Genomic DNA, 22,953 nt, shown 5'->3' on the forward strand with positions numbered 1-22,953 from the left:
GATTTATATCAGTAAATATCCATCCCTCATAAGATATTCATAGCTACCTGTGGCTATGTAAAGCTATACGGGTCCAGGTCATCCTTCTCTTTCTCCATCTTGGTTCTGCTCCCTCTTTCTCCCATCTTTTCTGCCTCTCATAAACTCTGTGCCTGCCTTTCCTTTTCACTACCCCGTCACAGGCCTTGCCTTATCTCGTGCCTGCCCTCATGTGCAAATGTGCATCAGCCCACAGACAGGAAACTTGCAAATGCAAAACTCTTCAGGCCCTTGAGTGGTCATTTAAAGTCTTCATTCCTACCCCCAGAGGCCCCACTATTTTTGATATTCGTAGGCTCGGCTGCAAAATACAGCATTCCACCCATTGCTTTAGTCTGTCTTTGTAGCACACTGTCTGAGGCCCCCATATCTGCTCATCACATTCCCAGGCAATGTCACTCCTCCCTGTGCCTCTTGCATTAGGACCCACTACCTGACTAGAAGGGACCTGAATGGGAGCTCATAGGCCAGAAAATATGTGGTAGGGAAGAGGCCTTTGTCTTCTCCCCTTCAGAGTCTGTCCATGGTCTTGGGGTAGTCATTCTCCATTTTCCTAATGCTGTAACTGCTTAATACAGATCCTCATAGAATTATGTTTTGTTCCTATTTCATAACTAATTTTACTGTTGTGACAAATTATAGTGTAAATATCTGTGTTTTGTGATTATCTTAATTCTCTGAAAGGGACATTGAACCCCCAAAGGCATTGCCAGCCTCATGTTAAGAACCACTTTTCATAAGGGTTAAACTGACAAGGCAGGCTGACAGAATACACATAAAGTCTATTAAGTTTTAATGTGTTGTCGAGACTCCACAAGATAATAAGGTTGCAAAGAATAATCAAGGCAGAGAACTCACACAAGAACACTCAGATATAAAGGGATGATGGCAAGAGAAAGGTCGGGCTCAGAGCAGGGAGCTGTAGTCGCTGTGATGTAGTCGCTGAGACACGAAGGGAAGAAAAGGGTTGCGTTCATCCGGTTCAGCTCTAGTTTCCAGACTTTGGTGATGAGCTGCAGGGTGGTGAGTTTAAGGACTTGGCTTAATGGGAGGTGGGACAGAAAGTCTCTCAAACTAATATTTCTGCCAAGCATAATTTAGGTGATATCCTTGTTTCCTTTCAATTGCTGTAGTCAACACCACAACGAAAGGTAGCTTGGGGAGGAACTAGGAAAGTGTTTCTTGAACTTACACTACCAAGTAAACAGATTATCACTGAGGAAAGTTAAGGTACGGTTCTGGAGCAGCAACAGAAGGAGAAGGATGCTGTTTAATCGTTTGCTCCCCAGGCTTTTGTTCAGCTTGCTTGATAACACCCCAGGACCACCTCCCAAGCATGATGTAAATTTGGAAATGCTTGGGATTAGGAAGTTGTGGGATGCTTACCTAAACCATAGGTCTGTTGAGGAGTTTTCATACATCACGTGCTCCCTCAGAGGCTGCAGTCATGGAGCGACTGCAGATATATTTGCACAGACATTTGTATTCTGGTAGCCCTTTGTTAAGTTTGTGACATACACACATTGACCTTGAATTAAAGTCCTGTGAGCAAGTCCTGTTTCTGCCTTCCTCCTCCTAGTAGAACTAAAGTTCCCAAAATGTCCTCGTCCCTTGAGTAGAGATTCCTCTTTGGGGTAGTCGTATGTCAAACTAATTATAGTTTGGCTTCAGATTGTAGGGTAAGGTTAGGTTCAAGTTTTTTACCCAGTGCTTGAACATCAGGCACATAATTCTGAATTCTTCTACCTACTCGTTTAGAACTTAAATTAGACTTTAAAAGTTCTTTCTGGGGTGTAGAGCCTACAGGGAAAAGAAAATCATGCCATTAGAGAGGGATTACTTCTTAGGAAGAAACTGTTTTATAGTAACTTCTAACCGAGAGGGGTTCAGTTCCAGTGTCTTCCATGCCATCTTCTCTGCTGATTAACATGGATACTATAGATAGAAAGTTTAGTGGTCTGGAAACCTTAGTTCTCTTCAAACTGAGATGATATATTCAGGTTCTTCAGAGAAACAGAACTAATATATAATAGAGAAGAAAGGAACGTTATATGAGGAATTCACCCACGTGATCTTGAAAACTGCGGAATCCCGTGGTATACCATCCGTAAGCTGGAATCCTGGGAGATCTGACTGTGCACTTCTGAGTCTGAAGCACAGGAACGGGAGGGATGGAACGGTATATCAGTATCAGTATAGCGTCAAGTCTGATGGCCTGAGAGGGTGCTGGTGTCGCAATGACAGACCAGGCTAAGCAGAGCGTGAAGTAAACAATAAACTTTCTCAGCCTTTTTGCTGGTTTAACTGGGTTGTTTTGTTCTTTTGTTTGTGCTGTTTTTGCCATTGTTTTGGACAATGTTGCCTGTCTACATTGGTGAGAGTGGGTTATTTTATTCTGTCTACCAATGAGATGCTAAGCTCTTTAGAAACACGTCCCAGACACAGCTAGAATGTTTTCACCATCTGGGTATTCCCTAACCTGGGCAGAGTGACACATAAAATTAACCACCACAGTGATATTTGTCTTTTTTTTTTTTTTTTTTTTTTTTGAAGACTGTTGCCTGCTAAAAATAGTGTCGCTTTTGCTATTTGGGTATTAGTTTAACTTATTTTCAACTGCTGGGTCTCTGGGTTTTTCAGTCACCTTGAAGCGGGCCTTGTCTTTGTGTGGTTACAGTTGTACCTCCATGAGCCTCCTTCCCTCATCAGAAATGACTTTTATGAGATAGAAATAGAGTTTGTGTGTTTCTTCATTTGTCGATAGCAGGTGGTTTCTTTTGCTAGCATACATAGCTGTATTTCCTCCAGAAACCTTAGGGCATGGCTCATACTGTGTTGCAACCTTGCTCTGTTGTCCTGCCCCAACATACTTAAAAGCCTGGAAATGTTTAGCCCATTAGTGCTTGGACATCTCGTGTTGACTCTGCCTGAGTAATATCCCTTCTTATCAACATCTTAGATTTATTTTTTTTTTTCTGCTAGTGATCAGACAAGAGTAGATGACTTGTTCAGACTCAGTGGTTAAGCACCAGTTCTTCTATGGGCCGATGAGGACATTTTGTTTGACTTTAAAGAACTGTGGAACAGGAAGGGCAGACATGTCCTATGTGATAAATGTTGTAGCAAAGGTTCAGAGGAAGAGCTACTTGCAGGGTGTGGTGGATGGGACCCAGCTAATACCTGGGAGAGAGGTGATCCTCTTCTAGTCAGAAGGAAAAGTTCCAAATAATGTGGGACACTTTGAAGACGTGGCAGCAGATGTTTTGGGGACTGGGTTGTGCTCCTAAGTGGCAAGGAGCTTAGTGTCCTATGAAGCAAGACTAGTTAGTTGGCTTTAGAATCTTGAAGGACCTCAGAAGCTATAAAAAGGCTGGAGAGCTAGTCAAGGCTTTTTAATTGCTCAGGCTTTGTGTACCTGTAAGGACTTTGCATTAGCAGTGCCATGTCCTTGGGCAACAGGGACTTATCCTTCATCTCCAGAGTCTCTGCTTCATTACTGTTTACTGGATTCTGCCAGTGTGGTTTGATCTGTTTCCAGGGCACCGGCCAGACTTTTAAACACCCGTTTTCCTTTATTTGTGGAACACAGCATAGCTTTGTTAACAGAAGACAGTCTGCTTGCTCAGAATGCATTCTTGCAATTCACTGGGAAGAACCTCAGGAGAGGACCCTTTCCTTTTTAGCCCTTCATTGCTACCATGTGCCCAATAAATGAAAAGCCCTTTGCTCTCAATAGGTGCTGATTTCATTTCCTTTTCAACTGGTAAGTCAAGTGGGCTTTCCTTTCACTTCTCCAGTTCCTCCTCCTGATTTCTGAATCAGAAGTGAATGAATCAGTCGGAGCTTAGCCAGGAATCTGTGGAGACAGGGGCCTCTTGATGGAGATGGGCTTAGTGTAGTAGAGTGGTCCCAGATTTTCCAGTTTCTCACTCACAGTTTGCTGCTAGTATCCTCTTCCCTTATGGATATTTGTTCACATTTTTACCTGTGGACGTGTCACTATGCTTGTTCCTGTGACCTCCTTACCTCATTAGCCATCTCTGGCTTGCCTGATTGTTCCCATTGTATTTTCTCTTTTTCTGATCCCCTGATATTTGCACTTCCCCACTGGAAGGATATTCAGCAGAGCCTGTTATATCCGTGGTGGATTAACAACACTTGTTTCCTGGTGACCCACTATAGTTCCCAGTACTGTCTTAATTCTAACAGCTGATTTTTAGTGCCAGAATGTGCTTCTATTGTGTTACTATTTTGGTTTTGGGGTTTTGTTGTTTTTTTTGTTGTTGTTGTTTGTTTGTTTTTTGTGCCCTGTGGGTCAGGAAACAGATGCATCAGAGGCTGGAGACTAGCTAGGCAGTAAGAGCTTACACACTTGGTGTAGCTAGCAAGCTAGTGCCATGTGTCAAGTCTACTTAACATAAAAGTCTAGGTTTTTCAACCTGGCCTTGGACTTAATATAGTGGGTGAGTTGGTTAGGAGACCTTCCCTCTACCTTCCCTTGAATAAGTAAGTGGGTCACTTCAAAGACGGGATACAGTGCATGTATCAGGTGTATACTGCTTAATTGCTTTTTACTGCTTGCAACAGCTCTTACATCGAGGAGCAGTTCAAACCCTTCTCTCAGAAGGTCTGCTCATCACTTCAGCCTCCAGAAAAACCGATACTTGTTTCCCTGAGCTCGTATAACCATCATCAGGCCATTCTTTTGTCTGACCTTGTCTGTAATTCAGGTTAAAAGAATAGTCCTCACCGCTTCAGGTCAAATGCAATCCGAAAGTATTAACACCATAAATAAACAGATTTTATTTATGTGTGCCTGTCTCCTCCCTCATTGCCACACACTACAGTATACATACATACATACATACATACAGTATACATACATACATACACATACATACATACATACATACATACATACAGTATACATACATACATACATACATACACATACATACATACATGCATACAGTATACATACATAAATACATACAGTATACATACATACAGTATACATACATACATACATACACATACATACATACATACATACAGTATACATACATACAGTATACATACATACATACATACAGTATACATACATACATACAGTATCCATACATACATACATACATACAGTATACATACATGCATACACACACATACATACATATAGTATACATACATACATACATACATACATACATACTGTATACATACATACATATAGTATATATACATAAATACATATATACATACAGTATACATACATACATACATACAGTATACATACATACATACAGTATACATACATACATACATACATACGGTATACATACATACATACATACATACATACATACATACATACATGACAATAAGTTTCTGGAATTCTGAGTAGTAGATTTGCTTCCTGTCACACATGAAAAGCCAGTTCCTCTCTTGTCTATTAGCTTTGCTCTGTCTGAATACACTAAATATATACACATGTCAGCACAATCTCACTTTATGGTTCAGCCTTGCTTCAAATTCAGGGTTCGCCCTGCTTCTGCCCCCTTAATGGCGCCACCCAGTCAAGCTTGTATTGTAGCTTGTGCATTATGGTTCTTGGGTCTTTAATAATAATGATCTCAACGTGTAAGGGTGTTGATTTGATTAGAATGTGTGCTACTTGTTCTATTTCATTACTATCTTATTCTTCATGATTTGTAAATTAAGTTTCAGCATAGATTGTACATTGGAAAGCTACCTATAATGTGTTTTGTTTTTGGTGTCCACCTGGTACTCTGTAATGTATCCCATGAGAATAAGGAAAGGCGACTGTGCTGACTGTCTGTTTGCAAATTCTCCATCCTGATTGGTTTTGCTGTTTCTAATTTTTCAGCCAGTAGAGAAAATAGCTTCCTCTGAGGTCTCTACCATTGACATGGGCATAATGTGGCGTACTGAAAGTTCCTGTTCTGGAGCTCAGTATGGCCGTCCTCTTGAGAGGCTCAGCCAGTACAGATGTTGACATACACAGCCAAACATTGGATTGACCGTGGGGACCCCAATAGGGAAGTTAGGGCAAGGACTGTAGGAGCTGAAGGGATTCTAGGAAGAACAACAATATCAACCAACCAGACCCCCGGGAGTACCCATGGCTCCAGCTGCATATGTGGTAGAGAATGGCCTTATTTGGTATCACTGGGAGGGGAGCCCCTTGGTCATAAGGAGGCTTGATGACCCAGGATAGGAGAACACTAGGCCACCGAGTTGGGGATAACATTTGAAATGTAAATAAACTAACAAATAGAAAAAGAAAGTTTCTGTTATTTCTCTGGGTGAATAACTAATTCCAGCCATCTCTGTTCCCCTCTTGCTTTTCTTTTTGTGGGTCCCTGGAGAAGAGCTCACAGCCAGAGTCTTGCTCTGGTTTGAGCATTTGTTGAGGCTCTATAGCTTCCTCTTGGGCCGTGAGGACTGCTTTATTATCATCCATGTGGGGTTACCACAGGACAGATGGGTGTTCAAAGCTCTCGCTGCTCTGTGAATCCATTTTAAATTGATTCAGTACGATGCTTACACTCCCCTGTGTTGTTGGTAGTAGATACTGGGAGATGGGTCTCCTCCCATCTGTACTTGTTACAGACATTCTGTTAATCTGAAACTTTGCACTCTGTAACCAGTGCGATTCTCTTTGAAGATAAAATAGCCTCCCACTGAAAACCTGGGATTGCTGGAAGGGCACGTGGTGCAAATTTGTTTCCTTGTTGGGGCCCCATCTTGATATATGAAGACCAAGCTCATTATGAGGAACATTGCCTAGGCAGGAGATCCTCAACGGTGTTAAGAGGAAAACGCCAGGTGAGAGTGAGCAAGTCAGGTTAAATCCGTGTGTTTATTCTCTTAGCTCCTGACTGGATTTGATACTTCAGGTCTGTCACTTGACTTCACCATAGTGGTGGGCTATAATGAGATTGCAAACCAGGTAAACCCTTCTTTCTCTGAGTTGCTTGTTGTCAGAAGTTTTGCTGTTGTTAAGTCACAGCAACAGAAATGGAACAAAACCATTACGTAACTTCGCTAGTGGATTTTGTCCTACCAGTTATTTGAAGTCCAGAATTCTTGAAGGACCGGAATAATAGACTCAATTTTCTAAGCGCTGATAGTTTTGTCTCCAAGGCAACAAAGTACTATTTGATTGAAACGACTGATATCCCATAATAAGTAGTGTGGGTCCCTATTCAAATAACTGTATTATGCATAGATATTTTTATATTGCTAAGAATACAGAGAATCTTTCTGTATTGAAAAAATATCAGTGCATGATTTAGAGGATTGACTTAAGGACCGAGGCAATGAGATATATAATCTCTCAGAGCATTCTTTGTGGCTCCCGTGCTCTATCTAAACTATTTCATCTGAGCTATACTGTCTGATCGCTAGGCCTGATGGCATATGCCTGCCACCCTAGCTAATTGGGGAGGCTCAACGGGAAGATGGAAAGTCCAATGCCATCCTGTATGACTGAGGAGGACTCTGTCCCCAACGGAGTGGAAGGAGCTAGAGTTCTTTAGCAGAGACATTGCTTAGCATGCTTAAGGCCTTAAATTCAATCCTCTACACTGCAAGAGGAAAGAAACAAAACCAAAACAGCAGACTAACATTCATTATCATGCCTCCATCAGTATGGGAGTCGTGATGAAACAGTATTGTTACCAGCTGGTGACGAACAGCCTCTTTCCAATGGCCATGGAAGCCAGTTTTCCAAGAGATAAAGAGCATGTAAGACCCTTCCTTTGTTTGAAGTACAGATAATTCGAAGTCTTCATTTCTTTGATATGTTGCTTCTATAGAGGAAAAAGAACCTGCCTTTATTTCCAGGCAGATGAATGTACATTTTAAGTACAGCCTCATAGAGTTGATATTGAGTATCAGTTTTCAGTTTAGTGCCAAGTTATTTTGTACAGTTTGAGTTATTAGCAGAATAAAAAGTTCAAGAACCCCGTTAGTGTTTATAGTGTTTATCTATGTCAAAACATCAAGGACGGGTTCCAGAAAGGACTCATTCCTACCCAAGGAGGGACAGGAAGAGGAAAATCCTTCAGGCTTGGTTTATGCCTAAAACTCCTAGATGTATGATGTGTGAGAGAGGAGAGTAACGGGGCTCTGCAGTCCAGGATGAGCACAGAAACACTGCACACCTTTCACTCTTAAGTGGCCTTGCTGTGTGTTTTATGATGTCCAACATGTGCTAACTCTTGGGAGTCAAGTAATAATTTAATACATCGGAAGAAAACAAAGTTTTAAATTTGGTTGCCAGAGATGGACGTACGTGACAAGGATTAGGCTCATTTGTGCCGAACTGGGCAGAGCACAGCAGGCAGACGACATGAAAGTTTCATGTGCTTCTCATGAAGTCAGCAACCCAGGGCAGGTGTCAGCCCAACAGGATCTTCTACCATCCTCTGAAGCTTCTCATCTTCAAAGTCAGCTTGCAGTTTGAAGGACTTCCTGGGTCTAGTCATCTTTGCATTGGGAAGGAAAAGCATCACTTCTTTCTGATTTATTGTCTGCATCGAACCTTGGTTCCGCACACACCCTACATAGGGCTCAACCCTGAGCTGTCCCCAGTTCCTTTGCTTTACTTTTGGAAATGTTAGGAACTTTAATTTTTAGGTTAAGTTTCAGAAAGTGGGAAGAAAGTTCTCAAGTGTTCCCCCTTCCTACCTGCCTTTCAAGTAAAGAACAGATTGGAAGTGCTCTCTGCAAGTTCTGCCTGCCTCATTGTACAGCATATGATGCCCTGGGTACTGTGGAACTGGGAAGATGCTCTTTTAGCTGGTTGCTCTGCCTCCATCAGATGAAATTGTGATTTGGGGGTAAATATGAGAAATTGTTGCATAGGAAATCTGTCATCTGCTATCAAATCTCTTTTATTTTTTTCTTGGTTATGTAAGAGGAATTTCTGTTTTTAATGGATGTTCATGTGTTTACATTTCAAATGTTATCTCCCCTTTCATGATTCCGCCCCTCCCAACCTACTTTCCCCTGCTTCTATGTGGGTGCTCCCCCTCCTAACCACCCACTTCCACCTCAACACCCTGGCACTCCCGTACCCTGGGGCATCTAGCCTTCACAAGTCCAGGAGCTTCTCTTCCTACTAATGCCAGACAGTGTCATCCTCTGCTACATATGCAGCTAGAGCCATGGTTTCCCCCATGTGTACTCATTAGTTGGTGGTTTAATCCCTGGGAACTTTGGTGGGAGGTGGTTCTGGTTGGTTGATATTGTTGTTCTTTCTGGGAGGCTACAAACCTCTTCAGCTCCTTCAGTCCTTTCTCTAACTCCTCCTTTGGGGTACCCATACTCAGTCTGATGGTTAGCTACAAGCGTCTTTATCTGTATCAGTAAGACTAGCCTCTCAGGAGACATCCATATCAGGCTCCTGTCAGCAAGCACTTCTTGGCATCAGCACTAGTGACTAGGCTTTGTGGCTGCATATGGGGTGGATTCCCGGGTGGGGCAGTCTCTGGATGGCCATGTAAGAGGAGTTTGAGACAAAAGTATAAATGTGTTTTAAAAGTGTTTTTTTTAAATTAAGTTATTGTATGTTTATGTGCATTTTTCTGCATATATGTAAATGTACCATGTGTTGATGTAACTTATCTGTTCATGGAGAAGAAAAAAATAAGGTGTCAGATCCTCTAGAAGTAGAGTTACCAATGTTGTGAGTAATGGCTGGGAATAGAAGCCATGTCCTCTGTAAGAGCAGCCAGTGCCCTGAACCACTGGTCCTCTTCTCCTTTAGCCGTTTTTGTTGGCTTGTTTGTATTTTAATTATAAGATACATTATTTTTAAGATTTATTTTATGTATATGAGGGCTCTATCTGTGTGGCAGAATAAGTCATCGGGGAACATTGTAGATGGTTGTGAGCCACCATATGGTTACCTAGGAATTGAACTCAGGACCTCTGGAAGAGCTGACAGTGCTCTTAACATCTGAACTGTCTCTCTAGCCCCATGGTTAGAGTTCTTAACGACATCATCTTAAGTGTGTTAAATTATAAGAAATCATGTATGAGGTATGTGGAAGGCTATACTAGCTTAGAAGCATATTTTTATAGTGGGATTTGAGGGAATACTTCTCAGAACTTGTAGGAAACAGTTTTTAAACATTTAAAATGGAGTTTTAATATTAGAGCATTGTGAATTAGTAGCTTTAATATAGACATTATATGTAAAGACTGATTTCAGAAGGACAAACCATAGCAAGGAATCCCCAGCTTCCCCACCTCCCGAAAAATCTCTCCCTTCGTGATAAGTATGGCTTTCTTTTATTTAGAGCATACTCTTTCCACGTTACTGCTGATGGCCAAATGCAGCCTGTCCCTTTTCCTCCTGACGCCCTCATTGGACCGGGAATTCCCCGACATGCTCGGCAGATCAACACCCTCAACCATGGGGAGGTGGTGTGTGCAGTGACCATCAGCAACCCCACAAGGCACGTGTACACAGGTGGCAAGGGCTGCGTTAAGGTCTGGGACATCAGCCACCCTGGCAACAAGAGCCCCGTCTCTCAGCTGGATTGTCTGGTGAGCAAGCGTGAGGTTCACCCACGGTTCACTTTCAAGAGGAGGGAATAGAAGCTCCTCTGTTTCCTGTTAGGTGGCCAAGCTTCTGCACCTTTTGGTTCCTGCTGCTACATTGGTTAAATCCCGATGTTGATAGATTTATTTTTGGAGATGTTTTACAGTGGTTTGGAGCTCACCTTGTAGCCATGATTTCTAAAATGGTGTCCGATGCAGTGGAAAAAAAAGGTAGTTAATGTAGACTCTGATCCCAGCTCTGTATTCCTCATTACATTTCCCTGTAAACTTCAGCTACGTGCCAAACCGGTAATATTTGCTAATGTAGCATGAAAACCCTTCCAAACTGGCTTGTTATTGTGGAGAAAGTGAGGAGGTGGCTTTTCTGCCATAGCTTCAGTAAGACTGGAACAGAAAGAATTGTTTCCCAAGCCACTAAGCTACTCCCGGAAGCGCCTAAAAGCACCCATTTGCCTTATGATTGGCAGACCTGTAATACTGGTCTTCAGCAGACTGAACGAGGCTGCCCTGCCTATGCATCTCCATGATGTTCTCAAACAAGAAGGGCAGATCATTTATCACACATAAAGGCCTAGTGCTTGGGTGTGTTTGTGTGCGTGTGTGTGCCAAACCATTAAATTATTAAATAAGTACTCAGTGCTCATTGGGCAGTGTCAGGAAAAGTGAAAATAAAAGCAGATTCGGTGGGTCTGCACTGTCCAACCGTAAATGATGGTGCAGGGTGATATCCCCACAGGGAAGTTCACTCACGCCTGCCTTCCCCCTAGATGCTTTCAGCCAGTCTGTGCAGTTGCAAATTCGGAATACAGCTGAGCAGCCCTGTGAGTTTATTTACTCTTTGGAAGAACACAATGGCAGTTGGACCCTGGTCTTTCCTGTAGAACAGAGTGTTCACGAAATGTCTTTCTTGAAGTTAAAAAACAGAACAGCATTCAGGACTATACAGTATTATCGGTTGGCAGTGCTCCACGGTGATTACATTCTGCTGTTTCACAGAACAGAGATAACTACATCCGTTCCTGTAAATTGCTACCTGATGGCTGTACTCTCATAGTGGGAGGGGAAGCCAGTACTCTATCCATCTGGGACCTGGCAGCTCCCACTCCCCGCATCAAGGCAGAGCTGACGTCCTCAGCCCCCGCCTGCTATGCTCTGGCCATCAGCCCCGACTCCAAGGTCTGCTTCTCGTGCTGCAGCGACGGCAACATCGCGGTGTGGGACCTGCACAACCAGACCCTGGTGAGGTGAGCACAGGGATCTCCTAGAGGAAGCCTCAGTGAAGATGCTGCTGTCTATTGGGTGACGAGTGCACTTGGCATATGCCAGAGCGTCGTGTTCCCATTCTTTCGTCCACACTGAGATGGCAGATGTGGCTTTGTGAAGGGAAAACATAACGTGGAGTAAAGGGCAATCCAGGGGCCTCCAGTCTAAATGCCTTGAGCTTGACCAGAGTCTTGTTTGTGCAAATGGAAAACTGCTGACACAAGACAATCAGAGAACATCAAAAATAAGCTTCCATTTCATTGAAATCATAAAACAGCTTTCAAATATCTGTACTTCTCCACAGCTAACTAAGAGGGTCATTCCACTTGGGAGCACACAGGCCTCTGATTGGCTACTATATCCTCTCTCCCCTCTGCAGCTAGTTCATGCGAATACCAGAGTCATGCCAGAAACCGTTTTTAAGAGTAAGCACTTAAGTCAAATGTAGTGGTGAAAACCAGTAACCCAGTCTTTGGGAAATAGAAACGGGAATTTAAGTCAGGGTTGTCTGTACCTCTGTCCTCTACTTTATAGATGAGACCCAGGCACAGAAGTTACTTTGCTCTGGTTTTGTCGTTAGATCTGGCTTTCTGCTGCGTGTTGGCTCCCTGGAGTAAGCTCTAGTCATGTGTGTTGTGGGGGAGGTGTGGAGTGGGGGGGTCGCTACATATGTAGTTTAGCTTGGACAGGCCATGTGTGGCCAGAGGCTGGTCTGTGTGATAGAGCCCGCTATGATACAGCATATTGTCAACATTCAAGAGCTTGGCATTCACACTAGAATGTGCATGGATGGGGAGACTGGAGAAGCCCCTCCTCCAGTGCTGATAGTACACAGGGAAAGATGTTTGGGATGAAGGACTGATAATTCGTTGAAGATGAGGTGACCAGAAGTCAGGATGGAAGAAAAAAGTTGTGACAGTTGTTTGAAGAAACACAAGGAAGAAAGGGACCACAAAGATTCCTTCTTTCCAGGGTGATTATTGGAGAGGCCAGTTAGCATTGGTGAGCACTGGGAATGTGGGAGAAGAGGACTAGTAGGGACAGGAACTGACAGGGATCGTGCTTGTGAGAGAAAGATTTCTGGTTCGAATCTTGGCTAAGAATTTAGGGCAGCATGCTGATGTTTGTTTCCCGTGCACTTTTAAATTCTAAGCTTGGTGCTCTGTGATCATAAGGTACTGGGCGCCTAAAGACAGACAGGACCTTCTTGGCATTGAAATTCCTAAGTAGTTCTATTCTGGGTCTTTCCTGGTTCTGCAAGTGGGTCCTGACCTCTCTGATCTGCTCTGGCCAAAGCATGCTCAGCATGAGAATCACTGCTTACCCCATCTGCCGACCCCAGACGCCTCTGTGCACATGTTGTTCTCTCCACTGCCAGTCTGACTTGCTGCCTGTGCCTTTCCAGGCCTTCCCTCCCCTGGACAAATGTCTGTCCACCTCTGTACTTTTCTTTGTCTCCACCTAACACCTCTGAGGTCAAGAGGCTGCTTGACCCTTGGTCTCTGGGAGTCCACATTTTCTAATGCAAGGCCCTTTTTGATTCAGAAGGGCTGAGTGCACAGAGTTCATGCTGTGCTAGCAGGAAGGGCTCCACTGGCAGATTATCTTCTAAATGAATGTGTTCTTGGGATAAGCCTTTTCCTTTCTGGGGTTCAGGCCTTGGCCACTGAAGGACTGGTCTTTATCTTTCCTTAAGGAAATTGGGCTTTGTGTGTTTATCTTTATTGTCTCTTAGTACTTAAACTCTTTTCCAGACCAGGGAAGAGTTTCATTGTGTCTGTTTATCAGAGGCCATAGGGTACCTGGCTTCTGGCAGCATCCTGGAAGCCATTCCATTTCTTTAGGCCTTGGATGTTGAAAAAAGAAACAGATCCTGCAGGGGCTGTTTCCTGTGCTCCTCAGGGGAAGGTTGCTTTGATACTGCACATCCGCAGACAGTGATATGACACACAGTGAGTCCAAAACTAACAACGCAACCGTGTTTACCTTGAGCTCTGGCAGGAAATCATTATTCAGTCTGGTTTGTTTTATCAGGCAATTCCAGGGCCACACAGACGGAGCCAGCTGTATTGACATTTCTAACGATGGCACCAAGCTCTGGACCGGCGGTTTAGACAACACTGTGAGGTCCTGGGACCTGAGAGAAGGGCGGCAGCTGCAGCAACATGACTTCACCTCCCAGGTGAGCGCTCGGCTCTGGCCTACAGTGTAGTCAGGGGTTCTGTGGACTCTCCCACCTCAGCATCAGGCCAGCATAATAAACAGATGAGTTTAAAACCCCAGACACACTCACTCACTCACTCACTCACTCACTCACCATCCCCCACCTCCCACCCTTCATCCCCACCCCCTGCGGACGAAAGGGGAATGGTTGCAGAAATCCTGCAAGTCAAACTGTGTTAAAGTGCTTTATGTACATGTGGTTTGGGTGGAAGGAGTTTGCACAGCAGAGAATGTACAAGTTTTCAGTTGAGTGTGTTTATCACCATCAAATGCAGAATGAGAATGACTGTGAATTTGTTTCAAGGGGTTTAAGAACAAATGGATATTTGTCTCATTTCTTAACCCCCAAAAACAACCCTGGTGAAGTCCCAGCACTGAGGGGGTAAGTGGACACTGCGCTCCCTCCTAACCAAGAAGCCATTTGCAGTTGATACCCACTGGAGAAAGCCATGGTACATCTACCACACTCTGGGCAGGCCCCATTCCTCAGAGTTACTGACAAACAAACACAAACTCCATGGGGCATTGGGAGGTGGGGGGCTGTTTTATGTTCTTTTGTGTGTTTGGGGGGCTTTTTGACTTAATGATGTTTTGCTTGTTGGTGTGCTTGAGAAGGGAGTGAGGGAGCAGGAGAATATGAAGGTAGCTGGGTAAGGAGGTGGGGACGATCTTTGAGAATGCGTGAGGGGAACATGAATCGCACGGAGACGATTTTCAGTAGGAAATCAGTCAGACCAACTAGAGCTATAGAAGGGTTTTGAGGCTTGACTCTAACGCCAGGCAGTCTGCCATCAGTGTCCAGATCACTCAGATTAAAGGTGCACATTACCGTGACTGAGCAGTTTGAAAGTAATGTAAAACATAGCAACTCTTGGGGGAATGGACACGTATTGGCAAAAACTGGTGTCTCCCTCGTGGTAGAGCTGTTCTTTTTCTATTACTTGGCCTCTCCCCTCCCTCTCTTACTTGCTCACTCATTGTGGATTTTTTGTTGTTGTTCACTGGTAATAAAAATTAAAAATTGGGTTAAAAATCGAAAACAGCTATATAGGTTGTTTTAATTTCATCCTGTGGCTCTGATGAAATATCCTGACAGAAAGCAGCCTAGAAGGGAAGGAGTTTATTTAATTAACTATTCCAGATCACACTCCTTTGTTGTCAGAAAGGCACAGTGGTGGCAACTTAAAACAGCTGGTCACATTGCATCCAGCGTCGGGGCAGAGAGCAAGGGCACGCTGCACGCTTGCCAGTTTAATGCCTGTCTTTGCATCCGGTCCAGCGCTCACACGTACACGGTGGGTCTCCCCACCTCAAATAGCCCAACTAACAAAATTGTTCACAGGCGTGCCTACCGCTAACCAAGTCCAGTAATTCTTCACTGAAATTCTTCCCAGGCGACTCTAGGTTGTGTCCACTGTCACATGAACTCATTTGAGGTGACTATTGATTTTAGCTTTTTAATCTTTCCCCTTCTACCGTTCTATAGCATATGCAGGATATTATTTTTGGTCACCAACTTAAGAAAATTTCAGATGTCTATAAATGTTAAACGTAAGCAAGCCTGTATCAAACACAGACAGTCACATCACCTAGCCTAAGCAGTTCTCAGCACCTGGCCAGTTTTCTTACCCCATCCTCATTCCCAGCACTGGATTACAGATCCTAGACATGGCATTTCTCGGATAAGCATTTCGGTTAGTGTCTCTGAACGATGACTTCCAATGCTGTTCTTCACGTTAATTTCTTATTTTACAGCAAGGATGGAATTGTAGTCTCCCATTTGTTGAGTAGCGGGTGCTGGGCTGCATCCCAGGCCTGTCCCTGGTCAGGATTTGGCATCTTAAACCCGTTTCTCAACCCTGTGCTTGCCCAATAGCTGCCCTCTCACTCCCTTCCTTTATGGAGTAAAGCCGCCCATGGCCCTGTGTTCCCTCTGACAGATCTTCTCCCTGGGACACTGCCCCACCGGGGAGTGGCTGGCCGTGGGGATGGAGAGCAGCAACGTGGAGGTCCTGCACGTGAACAAGCCCGACAAGTACCAGCTTCACCTGCACGAGAGTTGCGTGCTGTCGCTCAAGTTCGCCTACTGCGGTGAGTTCAGCTGCCAGAGTGTCAGTGGCCTTAACGGGGAAATACTTTTAAAAAATGTGCTTAGAGATGGTGTCTGGGGAAACGGTGGCACTCTGTGCAGCTGGAGGCAATAATTCCATTGCGGCTCAGAGCAGAGTCACGTGTGTCTTAGCCTGCTTGGTTAATTTGAGAGAAGTCAGCAGGCACTGAAATATGTGGCAGAGGTGGGGCGTCATGGCCAGTGCTCTGAAGCGTGGAGGGCAGTGATGTTTAGAGTAAGACAGCAGTAAGATCACTGACTATAGAACGAGGAACCCGTGTCAGAAGGATGCTGGCTGCACTCAGATTCTTTCTCTGAGAACAGAAGGGAAAGTCCATGTGGAGACTGTGTTGGTGCGCTTTGTATGGTCACGTTTATTCACTGGCTGTGAGGGTCGATGGGTTACTGACACTAATTAGGCATTCTGTATGCCTCTGATAAGATGAGCATTTCTGATCACTTCAATATTTAATTCTTTTGCTCGAACTGTTTTTATAAAACCAAAAATGACTCTGACACCGGGTCATGTACTGAATGACTCACAGTACTAGCACACGCGCACTCACGCACACACACACACACTCAAGCTCAGGTGTGTGTTGAAGCCAGCTGTCTTCATCCTTTTTCCTCCTACCGTTCACCTTCTCGTTTGTGAGGCAAGATTTCTCACTAAACTTGAAGCTAGTGTTTTGGCTACACTAGACGACCAGCAAATGTCCAAGGCCTGCTTGTACTTGGACCTTCCCACACTTGTCTCTGAGACTTAGATTCCGAGCACTCAAGCCACGTAGCAGAAATCTGAATGTGTGGACGTCCTGGTACATGTTTATCCACTCGGTAACCTCCAGCCTCCTGAAAACTTCTTTGATTATGAACAGGATTACACCAAGGAGCCTAGATTTAAAACTTGCTTGGATCATAGATCGACAACCCATTGGACATGGAACTTAATATGTTAAAAATGTTCTCTTTGGGGATAGCTAGATTATTTCACGGATAAAAGCTCTTATTTTTACTCAAGCACGGTGACCTGAGTTCAGTCTTTGAAATCCATGGGAAAAGCTAGATGAGATAGCTCACATCTGTAAACCCAGCATTCCTACAGTGTGATGAGAGCGGAGACAGGAGAATACCTCTGGAAGCTTATAGGGCAGCAGTACCCAAAGTAATAGAGACCCTGACTCAGCACGGGGAAGGAGAGCCCCAGCTTCACAAAGCTGTTCTCTCATGTTCACACGTGCCCCCTGGCCTGTGCGTCAGCACCAACACTCACGCACACACACACCACGTGCTAAAAACAGTGCTGTTTACTCAGTTCCAACGGGGAATTTAATATTGCTGAAATCATGTGTGCCTTTGCTGCTTCTAGGCAAATGGTTTGTGAGTACTGGAAAAGACAATCTCCTAAATGCCTGGCGGACACCATACGGAGCCAGCATATTCCAGGTAGGGAAGTGCCACCTGTGGCCTTTGAACTAACTAGTGAAGTCCCCCCCCCCCCCAACGGGACATGTTAAATATTCTCTGCCTGCTGTTTTTTCTTACAGTCCAAAGAATCCTCATCGGTGCTTAGCTGTGACATCTCTGTGGACGACAAATACATAGTCACTGGCTCAGGGGACAAAAAGGCTACCGTTTATGAGGTCATCTACTGAGAATACCATGGCTTCATATTTACAGTTGAATTGGGCCAAATGTTTGGAATTTGTAGAAATAGAAGTTATAATTTAAAAACAAAAACAAAAACAAAACAACATCAAAGATACTGAAGAAACCTGTTTCCAGATCTTGACACAGAACTGCTTTGAGTCTACAAAGAGAAGGCTCCGAGTCTATCAGTAGACGGTCACCTGTCTACCTTTGGGCACCGCAGTCACACAGAGGCCACAGGTGTGGGACAGAGGAGCAGGCTGCTGCCTGGGAGTCCTTGGCAAACCGTGAGCTTACCATTCTGTTCCCTGCAGTTGAATTCACCTGAGTCCTTTGTAGAGCCATGGTGTCTACAATGAACTTGTTTCTTGGTTCTGCATCTTGTGATTTATTTTTTCCTTTTTGTATTTTTGTTGTTTCGACATTTGTATAAATTGTAAATATATTTGGTTTATTACAGTAAAATCTTTAGTACCAGTAAGTGGTCTTCCTTCTTGACTCTTTTTAATCAATACATTTGATTCCTAAGCATAGGTTTTGTGAGTAAAGTCTATGTGCACATAGGTAAGTCTTTAGTACTCTTGTTTTTTGCAGAACTATATTTGACTATGGACATCTGCTGTATTGGGACTGATTCTGTCATGTCCTTTGGGATCAACAGAGACTCAGGATCAGAACTGGAACTGTCAGTTAATGACAGATTTAATAGAAGAAATTGGAATTACTTTAATATTCATTCTTCGATACTCTTGTGTTAAAACTTAAAACTGTTGCGATTTTTATGTTGTTATGTGTACAGCCTCTTACACTATATTTTAGGCTCACCTAGAGCTAATAACAACAAAACTCTTGTCTCAGCCTGGACTTCAAGTGTGTCCCACCCTTCCTGACTTTATTTTAACTTAGATAATGAATCAGACAATGACCCTGTTTTCACACATATTCATCCCTCTTGCCTTCTTCCCCTTCATCCTTATCAGAAATCCCATCTGATTTTATATCTTCTAAGTGTGACCATGTGGGAGGGATGGGGGAGAGGTGTGGGTGTGGCTAAATCTAAGATTGTGTGTATGAGAGAAAACACTTAAGTCTTTTTCTTCAAGGTCACAAATAAAAGTTCTGCCTTTTCCTCATATACTGACAAACCAAAACCATATTGTAGGAAGGCCCAGTCTTAGGTACATTCTTTCTCTTGTATTTCAAGAAATATATATATGTGTGTATGTATATATATATACATATATATATATATATTAATGGTTTGTGTTTTGGTTCATGATGTGTGCTGTTGGAAAAGCTGTGGAGTTCATGTCCCTGGAAGACTGAAGTGGAAAATCAGCCTGTTATGTCTCATTGGTTCTTTCTTGATCTGTTATGCTGATTCAGTTAATCCCCCAAGCTTTGCCCCGTCCATCTCATTAAGACTGTCCCTGCAGCTCTGGACATCGCAGTCTGGCATGAATCTCTTGTCCTTATTTTTATAGACACATTTTTACTAATTTGATTTGGTGATATCTGTAGCCCTGCGCTCTTACTAAGTCACCATGTGTGTTTTCTTTTGAAGTACAGCTTATGCCTTTTATATCTGTGTTTACTACATGGATTGGAAAAAATGGTTAGTGATTAACAGTACCTAAGAAATTTCCTGTGCCCTTGTTTCTCCGTGGTGTTTGTTCTTTATGTTTTTCATTTGTCATCAAGACCTGTTTATATCTTTAAAAATATTAGCTTTCACCCACACAAGTTCTTTTTCAAAGTTTATTAAATATTTTTCATTAAGCAAATAGCAGATCCTTAAGGCCGATGGTCATTTCTGTCTCCCTTCCTTGTATTGTGAGGCAGGTCTCTCCTCTACCTCCACTGAGACAATCGGGTATTTAGTAATGAAAGAATGCAGGGCGCTCTTTCTCTCCTAGCTTAGGCTCGGGCACAGGCCAGCAAGCAGTATTGCTGTTTACAAATCCACTTCTAACTACAGTTACGGAAGGATGGAAGTCCAGGGAAATAAGCCAGTGAGTAGAATCATTTACATCCCTCCCATTCAGCAGTCCATTAGGGGGAACAAACATGGTGTGTTCAGCCTAAAGGGAGAGGGCTATAGGCACTGAGAATGGGAAGTATGAATTTAGGAAATTGTCAAGGTCACCATTTCTCAGGTGTGCAAGGTGAATGATAAAAATTGTGCCTATGGTACAAGCTCTTGTGAGCCATAATTTTGATACTCAGCAGGATATAGTGACACATGTTTCGTAAATGGAGCATGAATAGGGCCATTGTCTTTCCCATTATAGTATAATTCCATGCTAACTGTGGGTATGTGTGTGGGTATGTGTGTGTGTGTATGTATGCGTGTGCATGAAAGCATGTGTGTCTACATAAGAACTTTTACATTTGCACGTTTCTCTATGCCTGTTTCAAAGATCTTTAGTGTTACTAGTCTTTCTCTGTTTTCCTTCCTCTGCCCTGCCATCCCATTCTGAACCCAAATCCACAATTTTTCATTAGTCCAGTTCTACCCTTTATGCAACCATGTTCTGTGTTGTTTCCATTGAAAGCCCTCACCACACACACACACACACACACTAGTTTCCTAACATCTATGGGTGTTCCAAATATACACATCTGAACTTTCAAAGTTAACATCTACAAATAAAGAAAAACATAAAGTGTGTTTGTCTTTCAGAGTCTGGAGTTACCTTACTTAGCATGATTGTTCTAGATATTATTAATTTACCTACGCATTTCAGAAGTTCGTATTTTATTTTTGTAACACCTGAATAAAATTCCAGTGTGTAAATATTGCTTCCTTTTCAGTATCCATTCAACTGTGGGCATTTAGGTTGTTTCCATGTCATGGCTATTGGGAGAGGAGCAGCTATGACCATTGATGAGCAGGAATCTCTGTAGTTGGCTCGAGTCTTCCGGGTCTGTGTCCATGAGTGGAGGAACGATGTCCTGTGGACACCTATTTCTAGTATTTTAAGAATTATCCACACAGATTTTCCTAGTGGTTATGCCAATCTGTGTGCCCACCAGCAGTAATTAGCATTCTTCTTTCTCCACATCTAAATCAACATTTAGTGTTGCTTGCTTTTTTTTCACTTTAGTCATTCTGTCTCCACTGGAAGATGGTGTTAAATTGGATTTCTCTGACGGATAAGAATGTTGAACATTCAAAATCCAAAATGTTTCTCAGCCATTTGCAGTTCATAGTTTCAGAACATTGTGTTGATGACCGTGCCGTACATGTCGTTGGCTTTCTGGATGTTTACTGTTTTGAGTTCTTTGTGTGTTCCAGATACAAACCTCTGTCAGATGTATAGGAGGTAAAGTTTTCCCTGTTCTCTAGGCTATGTCTTCCCTCAAAGGATGGTTTACTTTGTTGTGTTCCCCTTTTAGATTCATGAGGCCCCACTTACTAGTGTTAATTTACTACCAGAATCCTATCCAGAAAGACTGTTCCTGTATTAGAGCTGGAATGCGAACTGCATTATATTGGTAGACTACTTTTGGTAGGTTGGCTGCTTTCACAACTTTCTACCAAACAATGGAGGGTGGCTTTCTGTCTTTCGAATTTTTTGGTATTTTCGTCAATCTTTACTTCAGTGTCTTAAAGGTTTTATTCTGTAAGTCTTTCACTTGGATTTATTCCCGAGGTTTATTTGTTTCTGAGGCTGTTGTGAATAGGATTGTTTGCCTGGTTTCTTTCTTGGTGTGTTGGTCATTTGTACTTAGGAAGGCCACTGGGTTTTTTTGTTTTGATTTTGTATCTTCTTACTTTGTCAAGTATGTTTGCTAGCTGTAGGAAATTTCTGGTGAAGTTTGGGGTCTTTTCTATATAGCATCCTATCATCTGCAAATAAGGATACTTGGTCTGTTTTCATATTTACAGCTCCTTTATCTCCTTCACTTGTTTTATTGCCCCGAAGGAGAGTAGCCATAGAAATGCTTTTTCTTTTTTCTACATTTAGGGTGATATTGGCTGTGAGCTTGCTGCTTATTACCTTTCTTAGGTTGTGCTATGTCCCTTGCATTCCTAGATTCTTTAGGACTCTTTTCATGCAAGTATGTTAGATTTTGTCAAAGGCTTTTTCTCCACCTAAAGAGATGACAATTAGATTTTCATTATTTACTCCCATCTGTGTAGAAGATTACATTTATTTCCACGTATGAGGTAGATTACATTTATTTATGTATATCTCTTGAATCATCTCTTTATCCCTGGGATGAAGCAGACTTGATTATAATGGGCACTCTTTATAATATATTTTTGAGTTCAGTTTTTAAGTTGAAGTGGAAACTTTAAAGGTTCTTTGGAAAGTCAGTTGTGTCAGATGGTGTTTTCCTGGGGGCAAACACTTGAAGGAGGGTTTTCCTGAAGCAGACACAGATTAAAGGATGTTTTGCTAAAGCAAGCATGTGGAAGGACTTGTGAAGGATTCTTCACTAATGACATGAATATATTGGTCCACCTTACATTACTGAGCTGAGCCCTGTTTGTCATGACTCCATAGAGAGTGTTGCACCAAAGAAAACCCCCAAAAACCTGGTGGTGTGCTATGCTTGGTAGAGTGGTATCAGCTGATACAAACTCACATGAAGTTTTGCTAAGTCCTGACTCACATGCTCAAGCAAGACGGGTGGTGAGGCAAGACCCTTGGTGGACACATCATATTGGAAGGGAGTATAAATAGGACTCAAGGGACTGCAAGACAGGCTAGGCTTGGCTGGGCTTGGCTTGCTAAATAGTAGAGCTAACTGGGCAACTCATCTTTATATCTTCAATGAGAGAGGCAGAGCCAAGAACTCATCCTGACATTGCTGTGGGTCTTGGTTCCTCCTGTTGACTTGGTTCCTTAGGCTGAGGCCTGGCTGTCTCTGCTAAGTTATGCAACTGCTGCTGGCTCGAGTTTGCTATCCTGACTCTATTGAACTAACTGGACTGCTGGTATATTCATGAAGTACTTGCAAGTGAACTGAACTGCTGATCTCCTGACAAAGCAGATAGGATTTGTCCCAAAGAACCGTTTCTAAACAGGTCTATTCCCTCCCCATAATTCTTCCTTTTCTTCTCT

General features: G+C 43.1%; 1 protein-coding gene across 7 annotated transcripts in view; it reads left to right on the plus strand.

The window, feature by feature from the left end:
* The window catches only part of LOC308438750 (transducin-like enhancer protein 1), an 85,622-nt gene extending 67,263 nt beyond the window's left edge, over window positions 1-18,359 (plus strand). For all 7 annotated transcript variants that reach the window (XM_080940213.1, XM_080940219.1, XM_080940214.1 and 4 more), the window contains 6 exons: window positions 10,368-10,617; window positions 11,629-11,876; window positions 13,930-14,077; window positions 16,059-16,209; window positions 17,598-17,674; window positions 17,776-18,359. In XM_080940213.1, the coding sequence (XP_080796339.1) occupies window positions 10,368-10,617; window positions 11,629-11,876; window positions 13,930-14,077; window positions 16,059-16,209; window positions 17,598-17,674; window positions 17,776-17,883 (982 nt within the window). In that variant the 3' untranslated portion in view covers window positions 17,884-18,359. The remainder of the gene's footprint in view (window positions 1-10,367; window positions 10,618-11,628; window positions 11,877-13,929; window positions 14,078-16,058; window positions 16,210-17,597; window positions 17,675-17,775) is intronic.
* The last annotated feature ends 4,594 nt before the right edge of the window (window positions 18,360-22,953 follow it).

This window comes from Micromys minutus (assembly GCF_963924665.1).
Source record: "Micromys minutus genome assembly, chromosome: 28".
NCBI lineage: Eukaryota > Metazoa > Chordata > Mammalia > Rodentia > Muridae > Micromys > Micromys minutus.